Source organism: Platalea leucorodia (genome assembly GCF_965183815.1).
Source record: "Platalea leucorodia genome assembly, chromosome: 7".
In the NCBI taxonomy this organism is placed as follows: domain Eukaryota; kingdom Metazoa; phylum Chordata; class Aves; order Pelecaniformes; family Threskiornithidae; genus Platalea; species Platalea leucorodia.
The window spans coordinates 71,038,011-71,053,767 of record NC_138829.1 but is presented as its reverse complement, the minus strand read 5'-3'; the positions used below and the strand labels follow the sequence as shown (position 1 = coordinate 71,053,767).

Below are 15,757 nucleotides of genomic sequence, written 5' to 3'. Positions count from 1 at the left end.
TCTGCTTTCTGGCAGCAGAATTTTAACAGGGCTGAAAAGAAAAACTATCCTGGTAATTTGGTATTAGAAACAAAAATTATCATTTTGTCATACTAGTCATGAGCTGAGTGGGTAGCTGGAGCTTGAAATTCCTCCATGTTCCTGTGGTAACCACGGTGCTGCACCCTCTGCGATGGTCAAAGTGAAGCGGGTTGGACCTGCTGCAAGAACAGGTTTTAGCTGTCTATAAGAAAACTCCATTCTCTCACCCCCCCATTAGAATGTTTATCTAATCTATGGATATAAGACTATTTAAGTGTGCCTTTTTAGAGGGAGACATGGGTAACAGATAACCTTGATATGGAGAGGTGTGTGACAGTTGGGTTTTTTAATCGACCTCCTAGCCTGTACTGCAGATATCATGGGTATAAACAAACATTGCTAGTGTCTTAATCAGTCATTTGCAAACTCAGCGTAAGATCTGCAACTCTGTAGTTCAGAGTACACGAGATATAAAACTTTGGTACTATAACGAGTTGCTTTGCAGGAAGGTTTTGCTTATGCCGCTGTGCATGCTGCTGGCCTCCTGTTTGTGCTGGTAGTCTTGGTAACTGCACGCACGATGGTGTCAAGGTTTGAAGGTAAGCGTCTTTACATCTCTCGTTTGCAAGATTGTCATTTGTGAAGACTCCCCCTACTTCTGGTGTAGAAGTACGTGTGTTTTGAGGAGTGGTTGATGTTACCTGCTAGCTTCTGCAATGCATATATGGATAACATTGTCCTTCTGGAGAAACTGGGAGGGCAGTTAAGGGAGTTAGCTTTGTGGGCTGACAGCGTTCGAAAGACTTGAGACCAAACTTGCCAAAGTTCATGATATTTTGTCAATTTTGGCTATTGTCTGCAGCACGTAAATTCATTATAATAGGAACTCTACAACTCTGGCCTTAGATCTATGGACCTTTCTCTAAGAGAAAGCACCACAGTTTTTATAGTTCAGTAGAGATATCAGGAGGCTACTAAGACCCAAGGTGGCAAAATCTTCTTAGCTTAACTTTACATGCGTCCTGTCTGCATTGTTCTTAATTAGACTGAACTGTTACCTGCTGAAAAATCTCCTGCAGGTACATATTGAGGTATTAAACCATAATATTATTATTTGAAATTCACTGAACGTTCATACACCCTAACGGTCAAAGCAAGAGACTGTTCAGCAGCAGTACTAGCAGATCTAAGTAACCGTGCTGAAAGCAGACTTAATAGCTGGAATTTGTGGCATCTGCTGAGAAGCACTACAGCTCCAAACGTTGAAATTCAATGCATGCGCTCTCTAAATTCAGGATATTTGGAAACTGCAAGAATTTGAGCTCTACCAGTTAAGTCCACCTATCAGAATCCCATAGCTAAGAAGTTATGTCTGCCGTTTGTAGTGCTGCTTAGGTTCACTGATATCCACTGATATGACCATAAAAATCATGGTGATAGAAGCGTAAAAAGAGTTCGAAATTGGGAGATTTCACAATCTCACAAAATGGAAGAGCGAGGGGATTTCTAGTCTGGGATAGGAGGACTGACTTCGTTACAACGGTGGTTTTCTTTAAATTTAGGACAATTCTGTCGCTTATCTTTCTCATAGCTATACACTTACATGGCACTATTTCTTTAATTATCTAAGGCAAAATGCAAACATGTAACTCATTATGCTTCCCAGTAAAAAACAGAAACACATTCTTTCCCCACTGGTACCAGGCATCTTTGGATGAAACAGAACTCTCTCTTCATTTCTGCCCAGCAACTCTTTTCAATATTTAAGACAAGAACTGAGGGACAAAACAGAAGTTCCTTGAAGATGTAGGTGGAATAAGTTCATTGAGCAGCTTGCCATTAGGGCAAAGTGATGTTCTCTTGAAAAATAATAATTAAAAAAATGCCACGCTGGCATCTATTTAATCCAGCTGCGATGTTACTCCTCCTCCTAATCTTTCATTAATGACAGATCTTATGTGTCTTACCTGGCACTGACTTAGAGAAGACGACTGCCTATTCATTCACAAATGCTACACCCTGTGGGCTTGATTGCCTTTTATTCAAGAAAACAGACTGTTAAATTTTGGCTGTTTTGTGAGACCATCTGTGATTGTAATACAGCAGCCAGAACCTGGATTGTATAATTACACTACTGGGTGGAGTGGGTACCTGATTTTAGTGCACACATTACATTATTGTACGTAAGAGAGCTCCGAAATCAGTTCTTTTCATGTGCATGTATCGGTGTTTTCCTCGTGCCTTTATGCTAAATTAGCTTCTGGAACTTCTCCGGTTCCAGGAATGTGAAAAGCCAAAAGATTACTTAGGTTTTCATTAAGAAAACACTGACGTCAGCATCAGGTGAGATTCATGTTATAAGATGGCCGTGCTCGCAGTAGGATGACATGGAACAGAAGTGTAAGATCAGTCAAGCCATTAGAAAAATAGAAGTTTCATCAACGTTTTCTTAGTCCTGAAAAATGAAAGAATCATCTTTTAACCTTGAAATGTTTAGCCTCTAGATACCATTACTTTGTGTTTGAAAATTTCTTTTTTGAAATATCAGCTAGGTTTTGGCTTGTGCTGTAAGGTAAGTGGGAAAGGTTTCCTTACTTACTGTGAAAACCCTTTGCTTTGGTGAGGATTGTCTTTGTTTAGCTGAACAAACTTTTGCAGTTATCATTAATTAAACAGTTTTCAGCGTTCCAGGGCTGCACAAAAATATTTATCTTTCTGGCTCTCTGTTCACGCAGTTGTAACTTGGGAGCTTCAGGCAATTTTCATAAGCGTGGCAATGCTCTGCCTTCAGAATTTTACAACTGGGCCCTGAAAATTAGTTCTGTGATTGAATCTGGCAGATTGATTTTTGGCTTGAAAATCAGCATACGTTTTTAACATATGCATGTTGGCAAATCAGATTGAAGTCATAACGAAGAGGCCTGTTATCTCAATTCTGCTTGTGCTTTTGGGAATTAAGTATAATGGGCAAAAAAATGATGAAGGAGGAGTCTCAGGACTGGATAGTGAAGAACTACGCTGACCCCAGATAAATCTGCTTGCAGATAGCAATGGTTTTTTTCGTTTGCCAGCGTGGCTGCTGGAGTGAACCATAGGAGTTACCTCTTGGTTTCTCTGCCCACAGGAGCAAGGCTAATCCAAGAATAGCAGACAACCCATCCTGGCTCTCTGCCCGTGTTTTTATCTCTGCCTATCACATAGCATGCTGTTACAGGCTCATTTCTTTAATGCATGTAGTTTGTATTCGTGTCCTGCTCCAAAATGTACCGGCGCTTTCCTTTGCAGGAGGAATCGTCGCACGTGGCAAGGTTTCCTCGGTCAGTCTCCTTGGGGTGGGTCATGGCTACCGGCCTCCCAATGTCAGGCTGGTTTGGGGGGAACGAGACGTGCCAGCCATTTCTGGTCCTCCTGCAAAGTCTCCTGCGCCCTTTTCACCGACTAACCCAGGAAATCCACAGGAATGGCCTTCATCTTATTTTCTGTTAGCCAATGATGCTACTTTTAAAAAAAAAAAAAAGTAGTGGTATTTAAAACAAGGACAAAGAGGGACTTTTTAAGATTTTTTTTTCCACACGAGTTGATTTTGAAGTTTGAGGCAGTCTGTGACCCTCTGCGTAACTCAGCATGAGCACTTTAGAAGCTTAAATTGTAAAAGCAAAAATGACAGACAGCAATTTCTGAGGGGCACGCGGACGCCAAGCGGCCTTTCTGCGGGCGCGGGCAGGCCTGAGGGGCAGCAGCGAGGTGTGTTCCCACCCCACCTGCCCAGCAGGCACAAGCACCTTCCTTCAGAGCAACCGCTGCGAAAGGGCTGGGCCACAGCTCGATCTTGTTCAGAAAGCGTTTTGTGCTTACTAAATGGAAGGCTTGCAAGCCAGGGTAGTCACCTTTTTTATAAGAGTTGGGAAAAGCGGAACAGATCTGATGAGAATGACCCGGGCAGAGCCACCGTTCTGTGGTGGGAAGAGCCTGTGTCTCAGCGAGGATGCTCTTGGCCGGTCAGAGGTGGGATTTGAGACCCAAGTCCTTCAGAGGAGATCTGTAGAATTGACCTCTGGTGGTACAAGCTGACGCGCATATGTCCCTGGCAAGGGCTGTTTTCTGTGTCTAATTCAGTAGATGTTAGAGCAAGTCAGTCCTCGTAGTTGCATCCGATCTTGCAAGTGATTTAAACATAGAGCTGTCTATTAATTGAAGTCAAGACTGCAGTTCTGCAGTTATGTCCAGAGTCGTGCAAGAATAGTCCATCTCCCGGATTGTTTGCAGTGGTTTTCAGCTTACGGAGAGTTTTAGGACGTGGAGGAGCAAGAGGAGCACAATCGGTGGGCTCCCTTCCTCCGCGTTTCCTCTCTCGAGGTGGCTGCTGGCGGTGCCCGTCGGGGATCAAACAGCGCGCTCCGCGTCTGGGGGAGGCAGATGGAAGTCAGCACGTCCTTGACCACATAACTGTGACCATACTGGTGGAGTTAAAGCTATTGTGTGTATCTATCCGACTCTTATCATCAACTATATACAATTTAAGTTGGTTTTAATTATTTTCTGTCTGTCTAGAAACCAAGAGTTCCTTCTGCCACAGCATACAGATGTTACAAATATGTTTTCCTAATGAGACACATGGCACATTCCAGAGCAGCACAAGTACTTGTTTTCAGCCTGAAAATGGAATCTTTTCCCTGTTGTTAAAACAAAGTTTGTAAAATGTGATTATAATAAATAAACCACAGACTTGAGGATCTTTTTTAAGATTCATAGTGAGTTCCTAATGATTACTTCGTGTTCTTTTTTAGTGAGCTTAAATTTAGTTTTTACTTTGATTTGCAGTTAACATGAAGTAAAACCTGTCTGATGCTGCACCTTATTTCTAAGTGCGGTTTGCAGACAAGGACGGAAAAGGTGGTATTGCTGTCTGTGGTTCCTAGGATTGCTAAGAAAGGTCAGAGCTGCCAGTTCTAGATTTAAACTATTCTTGTACCATTTTATATTCTATAAGCAGAGGGAACTGTGAAGGCAGATTCAGTGGAGAAAGGATCCCAATAAATATAATATTATCCAGATGTTTTTCATTCCATTAGTGTCTGACTGAAGGATAACTCGCTAAACTGTGGAAGTTAGTGTCATGGCATATCCAAGCCAAGACCTTAGTAACTTGATAATGATCCACTAAAATTTGAGAACTCTTATCTTCTAAGATGTGAGCCAGTCATTGTTTCAAGGGAATTCAGATAAAAACTTTCTTTTGGGGCCAGTTGGCTGTGATTAAATTTCTTCTTCCTTTGCTGTGAAGATCTGGGACTGTCTGCTTTGAAAGACGTGGCGTTTGTTGAGATGATCCTTGACTCAGATCCAGCGCGGTAATTCCTACCTTTTCTTTGTAAATGTGGGAGGTTTTTGCAAATTCAGTAGAATACTTTGAATCTGAAAGGAATGGCTCCTGACTTAAGCTGGTTGTGTTTTGGAGCAAAGATTTTGTGTTTTTTCTAAATCATCGTTTCTGTTGTTATTTTATTCACGTATAATTACATACTCAGATTTTTTCCTCCCTGCAGCTTGAAGAGGGGTTTAGTGTTTGAGAATCCGAACTGTAAATATGCCACTGTTTTCCACATCAACATGACATGGTTTAGGTTTTGGATACTCTGTCTTGCCTCAGAGTCTTTTCCCTTCTCCAATTAATGAGACTTCACTCTGTTTTCTTTTTGACTCCATTGCCATCCTTGGGGATTTTCCATCTTGGTGTAAAGTTCAAACAACGTATCTTTTTCTAGCCAGCCTTCTACATGATTCACCATTTTGTTGCAGATTAGTCTTATTCCCATCGGCTTTCCCCTGCATAGTTCCGCTCGTTGCATGTGGGTCTCCCAGGACCCCTACTAGGAGCAGTGAAAGGCTATGAAAAAGCCAGCGTGGCTTACTCGGCAATCCGGCCATCACTCCCAGGATGTCTGCTAGTCACATTACTCCCTCCTCTGTGTGCACTTGCACAATGTGACTTTTAAGCTCATTCCTTTAAAAAAAAATAAAAGAGAGAACAGATGAGACTGAGATATAACTTTTTATAGCTGTTCTTAACTCGCTTTGTGTTACTGCCTTTGAGCTCTATCATTCTGGGGTAAAACGGGACTGAACCACAGAGTTTGGTTCCAGCATTAAACTCAAACATCAGCTCACTGCAGTGCACTGAAAGCCCTTCTTCTTTTTTCAGTCCCTTGCAAAAAACCCACAACAATCTCTAAAGGTTTGGGATTCTTCTCTGCACGTATCCTCTGTAGAGTTTCAGTAAATCAACTATGGGGGACTTACCATGGCTTACCCTACTCCGACCATAAGTATTCTGATATTTATATGTGTTTTGCAATGCTAAAGTTTGCATGTGTTTAAAATGTTAGCAGGGGCTTATAGAGCGGTTGTTAGGGAGGAAGGGAAGAGAAAGCAAGTTCAGCCAAACCATTTAGCAGAATACGGGACAGGCTGGATGGGGGACTGTCCGTCGCGTGTGTGTCTCAGGACCAGCTCAGGCTGCCAAGAGGGAGACAAATTTTGCCATTCTCACCTGCTTCCATTAGGACAGTATTTTCTTTCCTGCTTCAGAAGAAGGAGATTCTTGTTTAGAAGAACAAGGTTTTTCTTTCTTCATGTTGCTGTCACTGTTGGCTCCCTCTTTGTTTTGCTGTAGCAAAACAGGAGGCGCCAAAAAATAGCACAGGAGGAGAAGAGAGGTGGCTGCAGGGAAAAAGTCTCCTCCTCCCCTTGCTCCTCCTTTCTTCTGCCGTCTTGTCACTGGAGCCTACTGGGGACCCAGGCAGGAGGGAGGGATTGGATAGCATGGCTGTTTCTTCTGGGAAGACCTGCTGTTTTCACCAGAGATAGCAGGTGTTCCTCACCTCTGAAAGTCAAGCTCCCGGTGCATTGTCCTAGCATTCAACGCAGAGGAAGGATGACGTAGTTTTCTAACTCCTCTGAAGCTCTTTCCTTTTTGCATACAATTAATTTCCATCTGCCAAAAATGTCTTGGCCCCAGCGCTCTTAAAAACCCTTAGGAGACCCCTCTTTCGGGACTAGTTTCTTCGGGATGCATGAGTTAACACTGAAAGCCCGTGATCCCACGGCACATCCTCAAGGACTGCCGCACATGATCGCCACATGCCGGTCATGTCCTAGGCCGTTCTCATCACGAGTGTAGTGCATTTTCCAGGAAAAAAATACAACTTGCTATAAATTCTCTGCCAAGTGCTGCTGCCGCCATTTAGACATCGGTTATGTCTAAATAAAACAATGTGTCTTAGTTCAAATGAGGGGAAAAAGCCCACGATAGAGTCCATTCTTTCTCAGAGCACATCTCACCCAGCTCCAACCTGATCCCCGTGGGAACGGAGCAGCTGTCCAGTTCTAAATGGAGAAAATTTCAAAGACCCTGTGGATAAAATAGTGACAGCACGTGATCACATCAGACATTACTGCGATTCTTTACAAGGTGTATGGTAGATGAGCAGTGCCCATTTTACTTTCCACTGCGGTGTGCTTTCCCAGTTTACATACGGCACCGCTCAAAGACAACTTCATGGCAAGAAACTGAAGAAAGCAGGGGTGGCATTCTTCTTCATAGAAATCAGAGTATGTGTCCCTAGTGAACTACCGCTGCGAGTATGACAGTTTCCCTGGGCTGGATCACTTCATGTGTGGAATTTAATGAGCTGCCAAATGCTTCTAAATGTCAGAAGGTCCAGAGGAAAATGCACAGTACAGAACATGGCACAGACAGAAATGCAGAGACAGAAATTAATTCTTTAGGTTGCAGCATCTCCCAGTTAATTTTCCATGAAGGTTTCTCCCCTTCCCCTCCTCCAGTGTTTTTCAGACTGTGAAATGATCAGTGTTTCCCTAGAGGCAGATTGACGCCCAGGTTAAGGACCATAGGGATGACAATTGCGTTTATTTTCTAGAAGACGAATAATTGCATTTATTTTCTTAGTGCAACGTGACCCAATGTTGGCTTTTCATTCAGTTGAACTGCATCTCCTTCTGCTTAGATGATGTGATAATACTGCTTATCTGATGTAGTGTCAGTGAGCCAAGTAAGATAGAGCTGTTCCCGCGAGCATGCCCACAGTATGAAGAAAGAAAATAGATAAGTGTGTGTCGGGGGAGAATAGAAAGCCCATCCTCAAGCTAGAAATTTTCAAGAGAAGTAAAGCTTTACAGCAAAATAGAAATTGAAGTCATTATAGTCACTCCTGATAGAGTAATGATTTATCCAACTGCAGAGCCGTGCGAGTGGTGGGGTTTGGACAAATGAGGGTAGCAGTACGAGGAAAACATCCTTCCTGACGTTTCTTTTTGCAGTCCAAAGTCTGCTCTCCTTCGGGCACAGGGTAACTAGGCAGCCTGTTGAGCTGTGAGTTTTAAAGGCTTTGGAAAAATCTGTTGAGATTAAAAAAATAAACAAACAAACAAAAAAATCTTTCTCCTTCCCATTTCTCCCAAACCAGGTTTTCCACATTCAGGATCTGCTTGTGCATGCAAGCCATTTATAACCCTGGCACATGTGAATTTTTTACAGAATGGAAAGTTCTTCATGATCGGTGTTATTTCTGGTGCAGACTCAAGGGTATTTTCTGTTGGCTGACCACAGTCTCTTGCTGCCCAGCGCAGTCTGTAGCAGCTACCGAGGTTCGGCTCCTTACCTGATAAGATGATCAGGACTGTGCTGGGTCGACATGGTTCTCTGTTGAGCAGCGCTCCCACCATGAAACTGTCAGGGAAGCTGTGATGTGGCCTGAATAGTTTATCTACCACAAAAGGTGGTAGATATAATCACTCGTAAGAGGAGTTTTCCCATTGCTCCTGAGGTGTTCACCCCATCTAACTTTGAGTATTTAACTCTGGTGCTTTTAGCCTCCCTGCCCTACCTCTCTGTCCTCACCATGTCTCGGGAACTTTGAAGCCTACACTAGAGGCTCTGCTGAGTACATAGAAAGTCTAGATAGTTAATTAGGCTCCTCCCTTCAGTGCCTGAATTTCAAAGGTGTAAATGCCTCTTTTGCAGGCCAGGTGAGGGTTGAAGTTCTGTGGAACAGGCTGCTGAAAGGCACTTCCCAAATCCCTGTTGCGGATTGCTGCTCTTCCCTTAGGGAAGTCGGTCAGCTCTGAATTGGCTGTGCTGGAGGGATTCATCCCATCCCGTGTGTCTGGGGCAAGTTGGAAAGCCTAAACGGCTTGGGGGATTCAAGCTGGACATCCAGAAAGTCTTTCAACTGATGACCTACTGCGTAATTTTTAAAGTGATGAACATAGCAGCCCTGATGTTTCGATTGTTTGACATAAAAGTAAACTGGTAAAAGCAGTAAGTAGATGTCCTGTTCAAAATATCCTTGCATTGGCAATCCAGGATTGATCGGGTGCTTAAAAGGACCTCTGACTTTGTAGATGCTGCTTCACTACTCAGAAGAAGAGAAAGAGCAGAGGGAAAAACAGTGCACGTGCTCGTAAAGAGATAATGGCAGCGTTTTAGAGTGCACCTTGCAACCAGCAAAACGGAGACAGATGGCCCGTGTTTTACAGAGTGGAGTTATTCCACCCTGAAGGATGTTCAAAGTCATACAAAGGGAGCTCTGCTTGCAAATCCCGTTATTGATAAACGGTTTCTAACGGGATTGGTGCTGCTTACTCAGCGCGCTCGCATATGTGCGCACGCGTCTACATGCGCAGCTTTGAAAATGCCTTTCATGGGTTCAGCTGCCTTCATTAATGCTAAAATCATTTTATCTTTTCTGGTATGTATCTTTTTTCCTCTGAACTTTGTAAAGGAATTGGTACCTTCTCCCGTCAGTTATTTTCTCTGGAATGCTTAAATGAAACGGGCTTTTTTCACAGCGTTAATAAATTTGCTACTGGAAATGGGAAAGGTGTTTTCAATTACAGCTGGCACTTCTTCCACCAGGGTGGCAGGTATCCTTGGGGAAAAATCAAGCAAATAATAGATCAGTCTGACTGTATATTGAGAGGATAGGTGAGATATGTTGTGTATGAGAGTATTATGGTACCCGTATATTAATGTGTAATCTCAGTACTGTGTTCATTCTTATAGCAGGAGTAAGGGGGGCCTCTTCATAAGCCAGTCCGAAATGGCTGTTGTTGCTGTTGTTATGACCTTATTTATATTCCTTTATTGCCGTGGCGCCCTTCATATCGAGTAAAACCTCGCTGTGATGGATGCTGTACAAATTAGGAACAGATAGCTTTTCCACAAGTTGCTTACAGTTCAAGCAATGTACATTTATTCTTGCACAGAGACGTCTCCATGTTAGTTGTTATCTCTTTGATTCTACTCGTTTCTCCCTAGCGAAATGGTTCACATTAAAACATAGCTGCATCAGTTCTGTGGTCTAGAGGGTCAGTTGTGCAAAAATGGAGGCCTGAGCTCTGCATGTGAGAAATGCAGGATGTGAAAAGCCATTGGATGGTGATAATGTACCATCAAAATCAATGGAGGTAGTACTGAGTTAGCCTGGTTTAATTGAAGTTTCAAATAATCAAGAATATTCTCAGCGTTACCCAGTAAGCAGTGGAGCAGCCTGTACATGTGGATCGTTCAGAACAACAGACACAATTGTAATATCAGCTGCACCCCTGAGATCAGAGCCCTTCTGCTCCAAACCAAAGCATTGGCCGCTTGAGCCGGGGGGGCTGACCTGTAGCTAAGAGTAGAAGTAGGTCCCTTGTACTCGGTCTGGCCCTGTTTCCTGCAGGGTAAAATGTATGGCATGAAACCAGCGTGCCCCGGCATGACCCCATTTTGGGTAAGAAGCAGTTCAGATAACCAAGGCTGAGCAGTACCAGTTCCTTTTCCCGCTGTGACCTGCCAGTCTTGCTGAGCACAGGGACAGAGTTTGCCTCTGCAGGTGGGTTTTATCTGTGCCAGCCTCCCACGAGCATGCCCAGGAAGCGATGAAGTATGCTTTTGCATCGAGGTACAAGGTAGCAGGCCAATGTTAACTATCACGGATTTTTTCCTTGTTTGCACAGACCCTTCATGCTGCTGCCGCCGCTGATGGAGTGGATGAGAGTGGCCATCACCTACGCTGAGCACCGGCGCAGTTTAACTGTGGACAGTGATGATATCAGGCAGACAGCCAGACTGCTCTTACCTGGACTGGACTGCGAGCCCCGGCAGCTAAAGTATGTGGACTAAGCTTTATAAGCAGCTAAAGTAATTGTAACTTCTTACAGTATTCTTACTATATTTCATGAGAGCCAGATCTCAAAATACTATGGAGGTGATACATGTTGAACCTTTTAGTACTCCAAGAGATAAAGAAACTTTGGCCAAACACTGCAGCTGGGGTAGAAAGATTTTGTCTTGCCAAAAGTTACGTAGGAGGAATGAGACAGAGAAGGATTGAAATACAAGTATTTGAGTTTTTTTAATGCCTCAGCCTTAATTACAAGATTATTCTTTGTTTTTTGAGATGCCTTGATGAAAAGTATCGGTACCTTTTAAAAACCTCCCCTCACATATATATTGAACAGGGATTTATAATTAGCTTGATTCATTAGCACATCATAGGTATTTTATTCAGGTTTGTAGTCTTTTAAGTTGCTGTCATTAGCACTGGTTTTGATATCACGGTTACATCTTGAACTTCAGTACACGGCAAGTTCTTGTTTCTTGAGTGAATTTTGTCCCCCTTTTACCTTAGGGTTAAACGAGTGGATGGGACACATGAATAACAATAAATAATACTTTTATCGTGCTTTTAAGTGATGAAACAATCACCTGAAAATATAAAAATATACCCTTACTCTTAGAATTATTTTTCGTGAACAATAAAAGCAACAAGAGGCTTTTAATCAGGAACCCTGGATCTGTTTTTGTTGCTTTTTACCTTTTCCTTCTGGCAGCCGAAAAGGCTCTTGCTTTTTGCTGCACCTCTGTCTCCCCGTTTGTGAATTGAAGGGGAGTACTTATTACCCAGAAAACCTAACGCGGAGCTAAATTAGTTGGCGAGTATGCTGGTGCAATTAGATGAACGTTTTGACGGCTGCAGCTGACTCCTAGTCTTATTCTCAGCTCTCGGTTCCTGCCTTTCTCCTGCGACGTGGTACCTGATTGACTGAGAGTGCTGCCAGTCTTTAAAAGTGAAGTTACACAGGTGATCCTCAGCAGTTATTTAAACGCCTTGGCTTCAGGCTGGAAGGGAGCAACTAAACTTGGACTTGGCGTCCACAAAGCAGGAGTTGTACGCTTATTCCTGGAACGCTTTTCTTCTCCCTTTTCTCTGCCAGTGTACGTGTGCTCTGTGTCAATTGAAGTACAGGCTACTGTGCCTTACGTGTGGATGGTAGGTGCTAGTGTACGCAACTTTATACGGGCTAAACTAATTTTACATACTTGCCTAATACTTGCCAAAACCTTTGAAATGCTTTGATGAGCGGTACTGCAGAAGACTAACCTACTCACAAGTATTTCCAGTCAGTTTTCATGGTTTTTCTTTCAGTCTTTCCTTTAGAAAGACTTTTGATTTCAAGACTGTATCCAAACCTTCCACTTCAAAGGCATCCCGCTCTATCTCGGCACTGGTTTTTCATGTATGTTAACACACAAAGCACAGGTAGTCCCTTACTTTATAGATCGTATACCTTAAATAACAAACAAAAAAGAGGACAGGGCTTTGGGAGTTTGATTTTGCTGCTGATGTGAGCTAAAAGGAAACAGTTAGAGACAGAAAATGGGGTTCATCTCAGTAACTTAAAACTGAAGCCATAGTGATTCAGCTATGAAATGAAGGTCTCGATAGAAACCCAGCAAGTCCAAAATAAGGTAGGCAATAAATACAAGTGAGAAGCAGGTGTAAAGGGCCTCAGCCACACTATGTGGGATATGCAGGCATAAGATCCTTCAGTTGCTGGGTTGTTCAGGGTTAGCCATGCTGGCCCAGGGAAGGAGTATGTTAGAGGTTTCCATCCAGTTTGTTGTTATTACAGAAAGAATGGCAATTCTGTAAGAAAATTAAGATCCTTTCATGCCTTTTACCTCACCAAACTGTTCCTCCGTAGGGACATAGGCAGTATGCATTCCCTGCAGGGGAATCAACCTCTGCTTTAAAGTAACGCACATCATCTTTGTAGTAGAGGACAAAAATCAAAGTTAAGCTTGATCAGGTCTTTGTTCTGAACTGTCTTGCCCGAGTTTTATTTTCAGAGATGTAAGGATGTTCTGTGTTGTGTGGTATGCCAGAAAGAGCCTTGTATTTTTGCTGCATGGAAGATTTAAACTAACAGAAAAAAACAGGAGGAGAGAGCAATGCCTTGTTTCCAGTGCCCATTATATGAATCTTTAAAGCAGTCATTTGTAGCTAGCCATTACAGCACATTTAGGGGAAAAGGAAATCTTGGAACTGAAGCCAAATTTATCCCTGGCTTGCTGTGTGACCATAGGCAAATTGCAACTCGCTTTTCCTCATGATGCACAGGCTAAAAGTCATATAATGGTAGCTCCTTGCAGTGGTGATGCATCAGGTAGGCTATATTGAAATCCCTGAAAGAGAAGTTGTGCAGAAGAAGGAAGTATAATCAGTACAACCTGAAATTCAGACCTCTAATATCTAGTCTCTGACACAGACTGCTTGGGCAGTAGAGTCTTCCACAACTGTTTGTGTCTTAGTGGATGAAGCCTTCTAATAGGATGCTCTCAGTTTATGTTTGCCAGACAATTTATAAACCTCTTCAGTACTCACCTGTGACTGATTAAATGCTAATATAAGCGGGGAAATGCTAGATTGCAGAGAACTGTGTTTCTTTTCCACCTACTTAAATATAAATGTTGGGATTTTAATGTTAAGTTGTTACCACGCACTGCTTTTTTTTTAAATTATTTTTTCCTCACTGCAGGCCGAATTTAAATCATCCACTACCAGTAGTAATACTTATAGTAGCAGTTACTCCTTATGAAACCCAAAGAGCACACCAGGCTCCCGCTCCCTCTTCAAGCCCTCCCTTCCCAAACTAGGGCCTCAGCCCTGTCCCTTCCCTGCCCTCTGGGCTCTGCCTCGCCCACGTCTCTCAGTCCACCTTCGGTTCTTCAGTTTATCCCCTGGGCACAGCTGGGCCTATGTGGGAGATGCTTTGCGGGCAACTGCAGGAGCACAGGCTTTACTCTAGGAAGCGTGCAAGGGATTGCCTCTCTTCTCCGCAGGATAACAGCTCACACATGGAAAACCTGCTGTGGTTACAGCTGCTGCACAGCAGTTGTGCATATGGGAGCTCTCCTCCCCGGCTCTTGTAGGATGCTCTAACTTTTATCACACTCTAAAAGAAAAAGCTACTTTGCATCTATCGTAGAAGAGCATTCTGTCAAGCTGCCGCTACAGAACAGCAAGTGTACAGTAACTTTTGCGTGGGCTGAGCCCGCAGGTCCCCCAGGAGTAAAGCTCACAAATTGTAACTTCAAATTCTTGCGCCTGAACTGGCCTCCTGGCAGCTCTACACCAAGAACTACAGTCCACCTTTTTGCTGAGTCTCTCTGACAGCCCTGTGCACTGTTTTGTTTTGCTGTTCGCTCTGCAGGGCCGGTCGGTGAATCGTCCCCCCACCACCCCTGCTCCAACAGTGCCTGTAAATAGCACTGGGTGGAACCATGCCTGTTAGCAAAATAGAAACAATATGCAAAGACAAGTACCATCCCTTCAGAACCTTTTATTTTCTGAGGTTCACTGGATTTCAAGTGATGTTATTTTATTTCACTTTTTTTGCATATGATTCCTCTCCTTCTCCTCCTTCTTCTTCTTCTTATACAAAGTCATTGCCTCATATTCTACATAATATCGCAGCATCATGATACTGTACCAACTGCCTTACTAGAACAAGATTATTTATTGCCTAGCCGAGCTTTAGGATTTATATATGTCTAGCATTAAGCCTTTTGCCTTACTGTCCTCTTGCGCTCTGTACTGTACGTGTCCTAGTCCGGTATCTGGGTGCTTCAGAGCTCTTGTCTTCTGATGGACTCAGCTGCCTCGGAGACACATGTTACTTGCAGAGGTGTCTGCAAAGAGCTAGTGACTCCAAGACCGTCACTGTGCTTCCCTGCCGACTGTTCCCCAAATTGTACCCTGATGTAGTTCCTTTCCGAAAGCAGCTGCGGCGAGATGCTGGTTTCCCCTGTACAATGTGACCGGTCACCAGGCTGTGGAGGGATCTTTGTTAATTCAGCATATTGTTCATAGCATCTGCTCACCAGTTGTCATCCACCATCAATGCAAGTTCAGAAGCATTAAAAAATGACCAGCTGAATTAAAACTTGACTAAGATTCGTCTCGAATCTTCCACGTGAAGTGATGAGTGTTCTACTTATCTGGCAGGCCGTACAGAGTTTCCAGAAGAGGTTAGCCTGTTGAAAGAATCTCATTTTTCAAAGGAACTTGGCAGGCTGATATCTCACTCACTGCGAGCTCGCACAAGAGCCTGTGCTGAAAACCAGACAACTTAGTAGGGAAGGCATTCACCCTGAAATAACATCAAAGGCCTGACCATATCAACGCCCGGCTGAGATAGGAAACACCTCAATTTGGCAATGTTTCCTCAGTGAAGGAGATACACTTCCAGGCTTGGAATTCAGAAGTCTCTGAGCAGATAACCAGAGGATTTACAGTAACCCCTGGACTCCTTCCAGATGAGATAAAGGTCATTTGATAGTCATCTAAAGAATAAGGATTTAATAGAGCCTCATAGAAATGTTAAC

The 15,757-nt window shown here is 43.3% G+C and overlaps 1 protein-coding gene across 1 annotated transcript in view; it reads left to right on the top strand.

Moving 5' to 3' along the window:
* ABTB2 (ankyrin repeat and BTB domain containing 2) overlaps positions 1–15,757 on the top strand; it is a gene marked incomplete at its 5' end in the record, with an annotated part of 131,275 nt that overhangs the window by 97,176 nt on the left and 18,342 nt on the right. Inside the window, one exon of the mRNA XM_082317878.1 lies at positions 11,044–11,196. Within this exon, the coding sequence (XP_082174004.1) occupies positions 11,044–11,196 (153 nt within the window). The remainder of the gene's footprint in view (positions 1–11,043; positions 11,197–15,757) is intronic.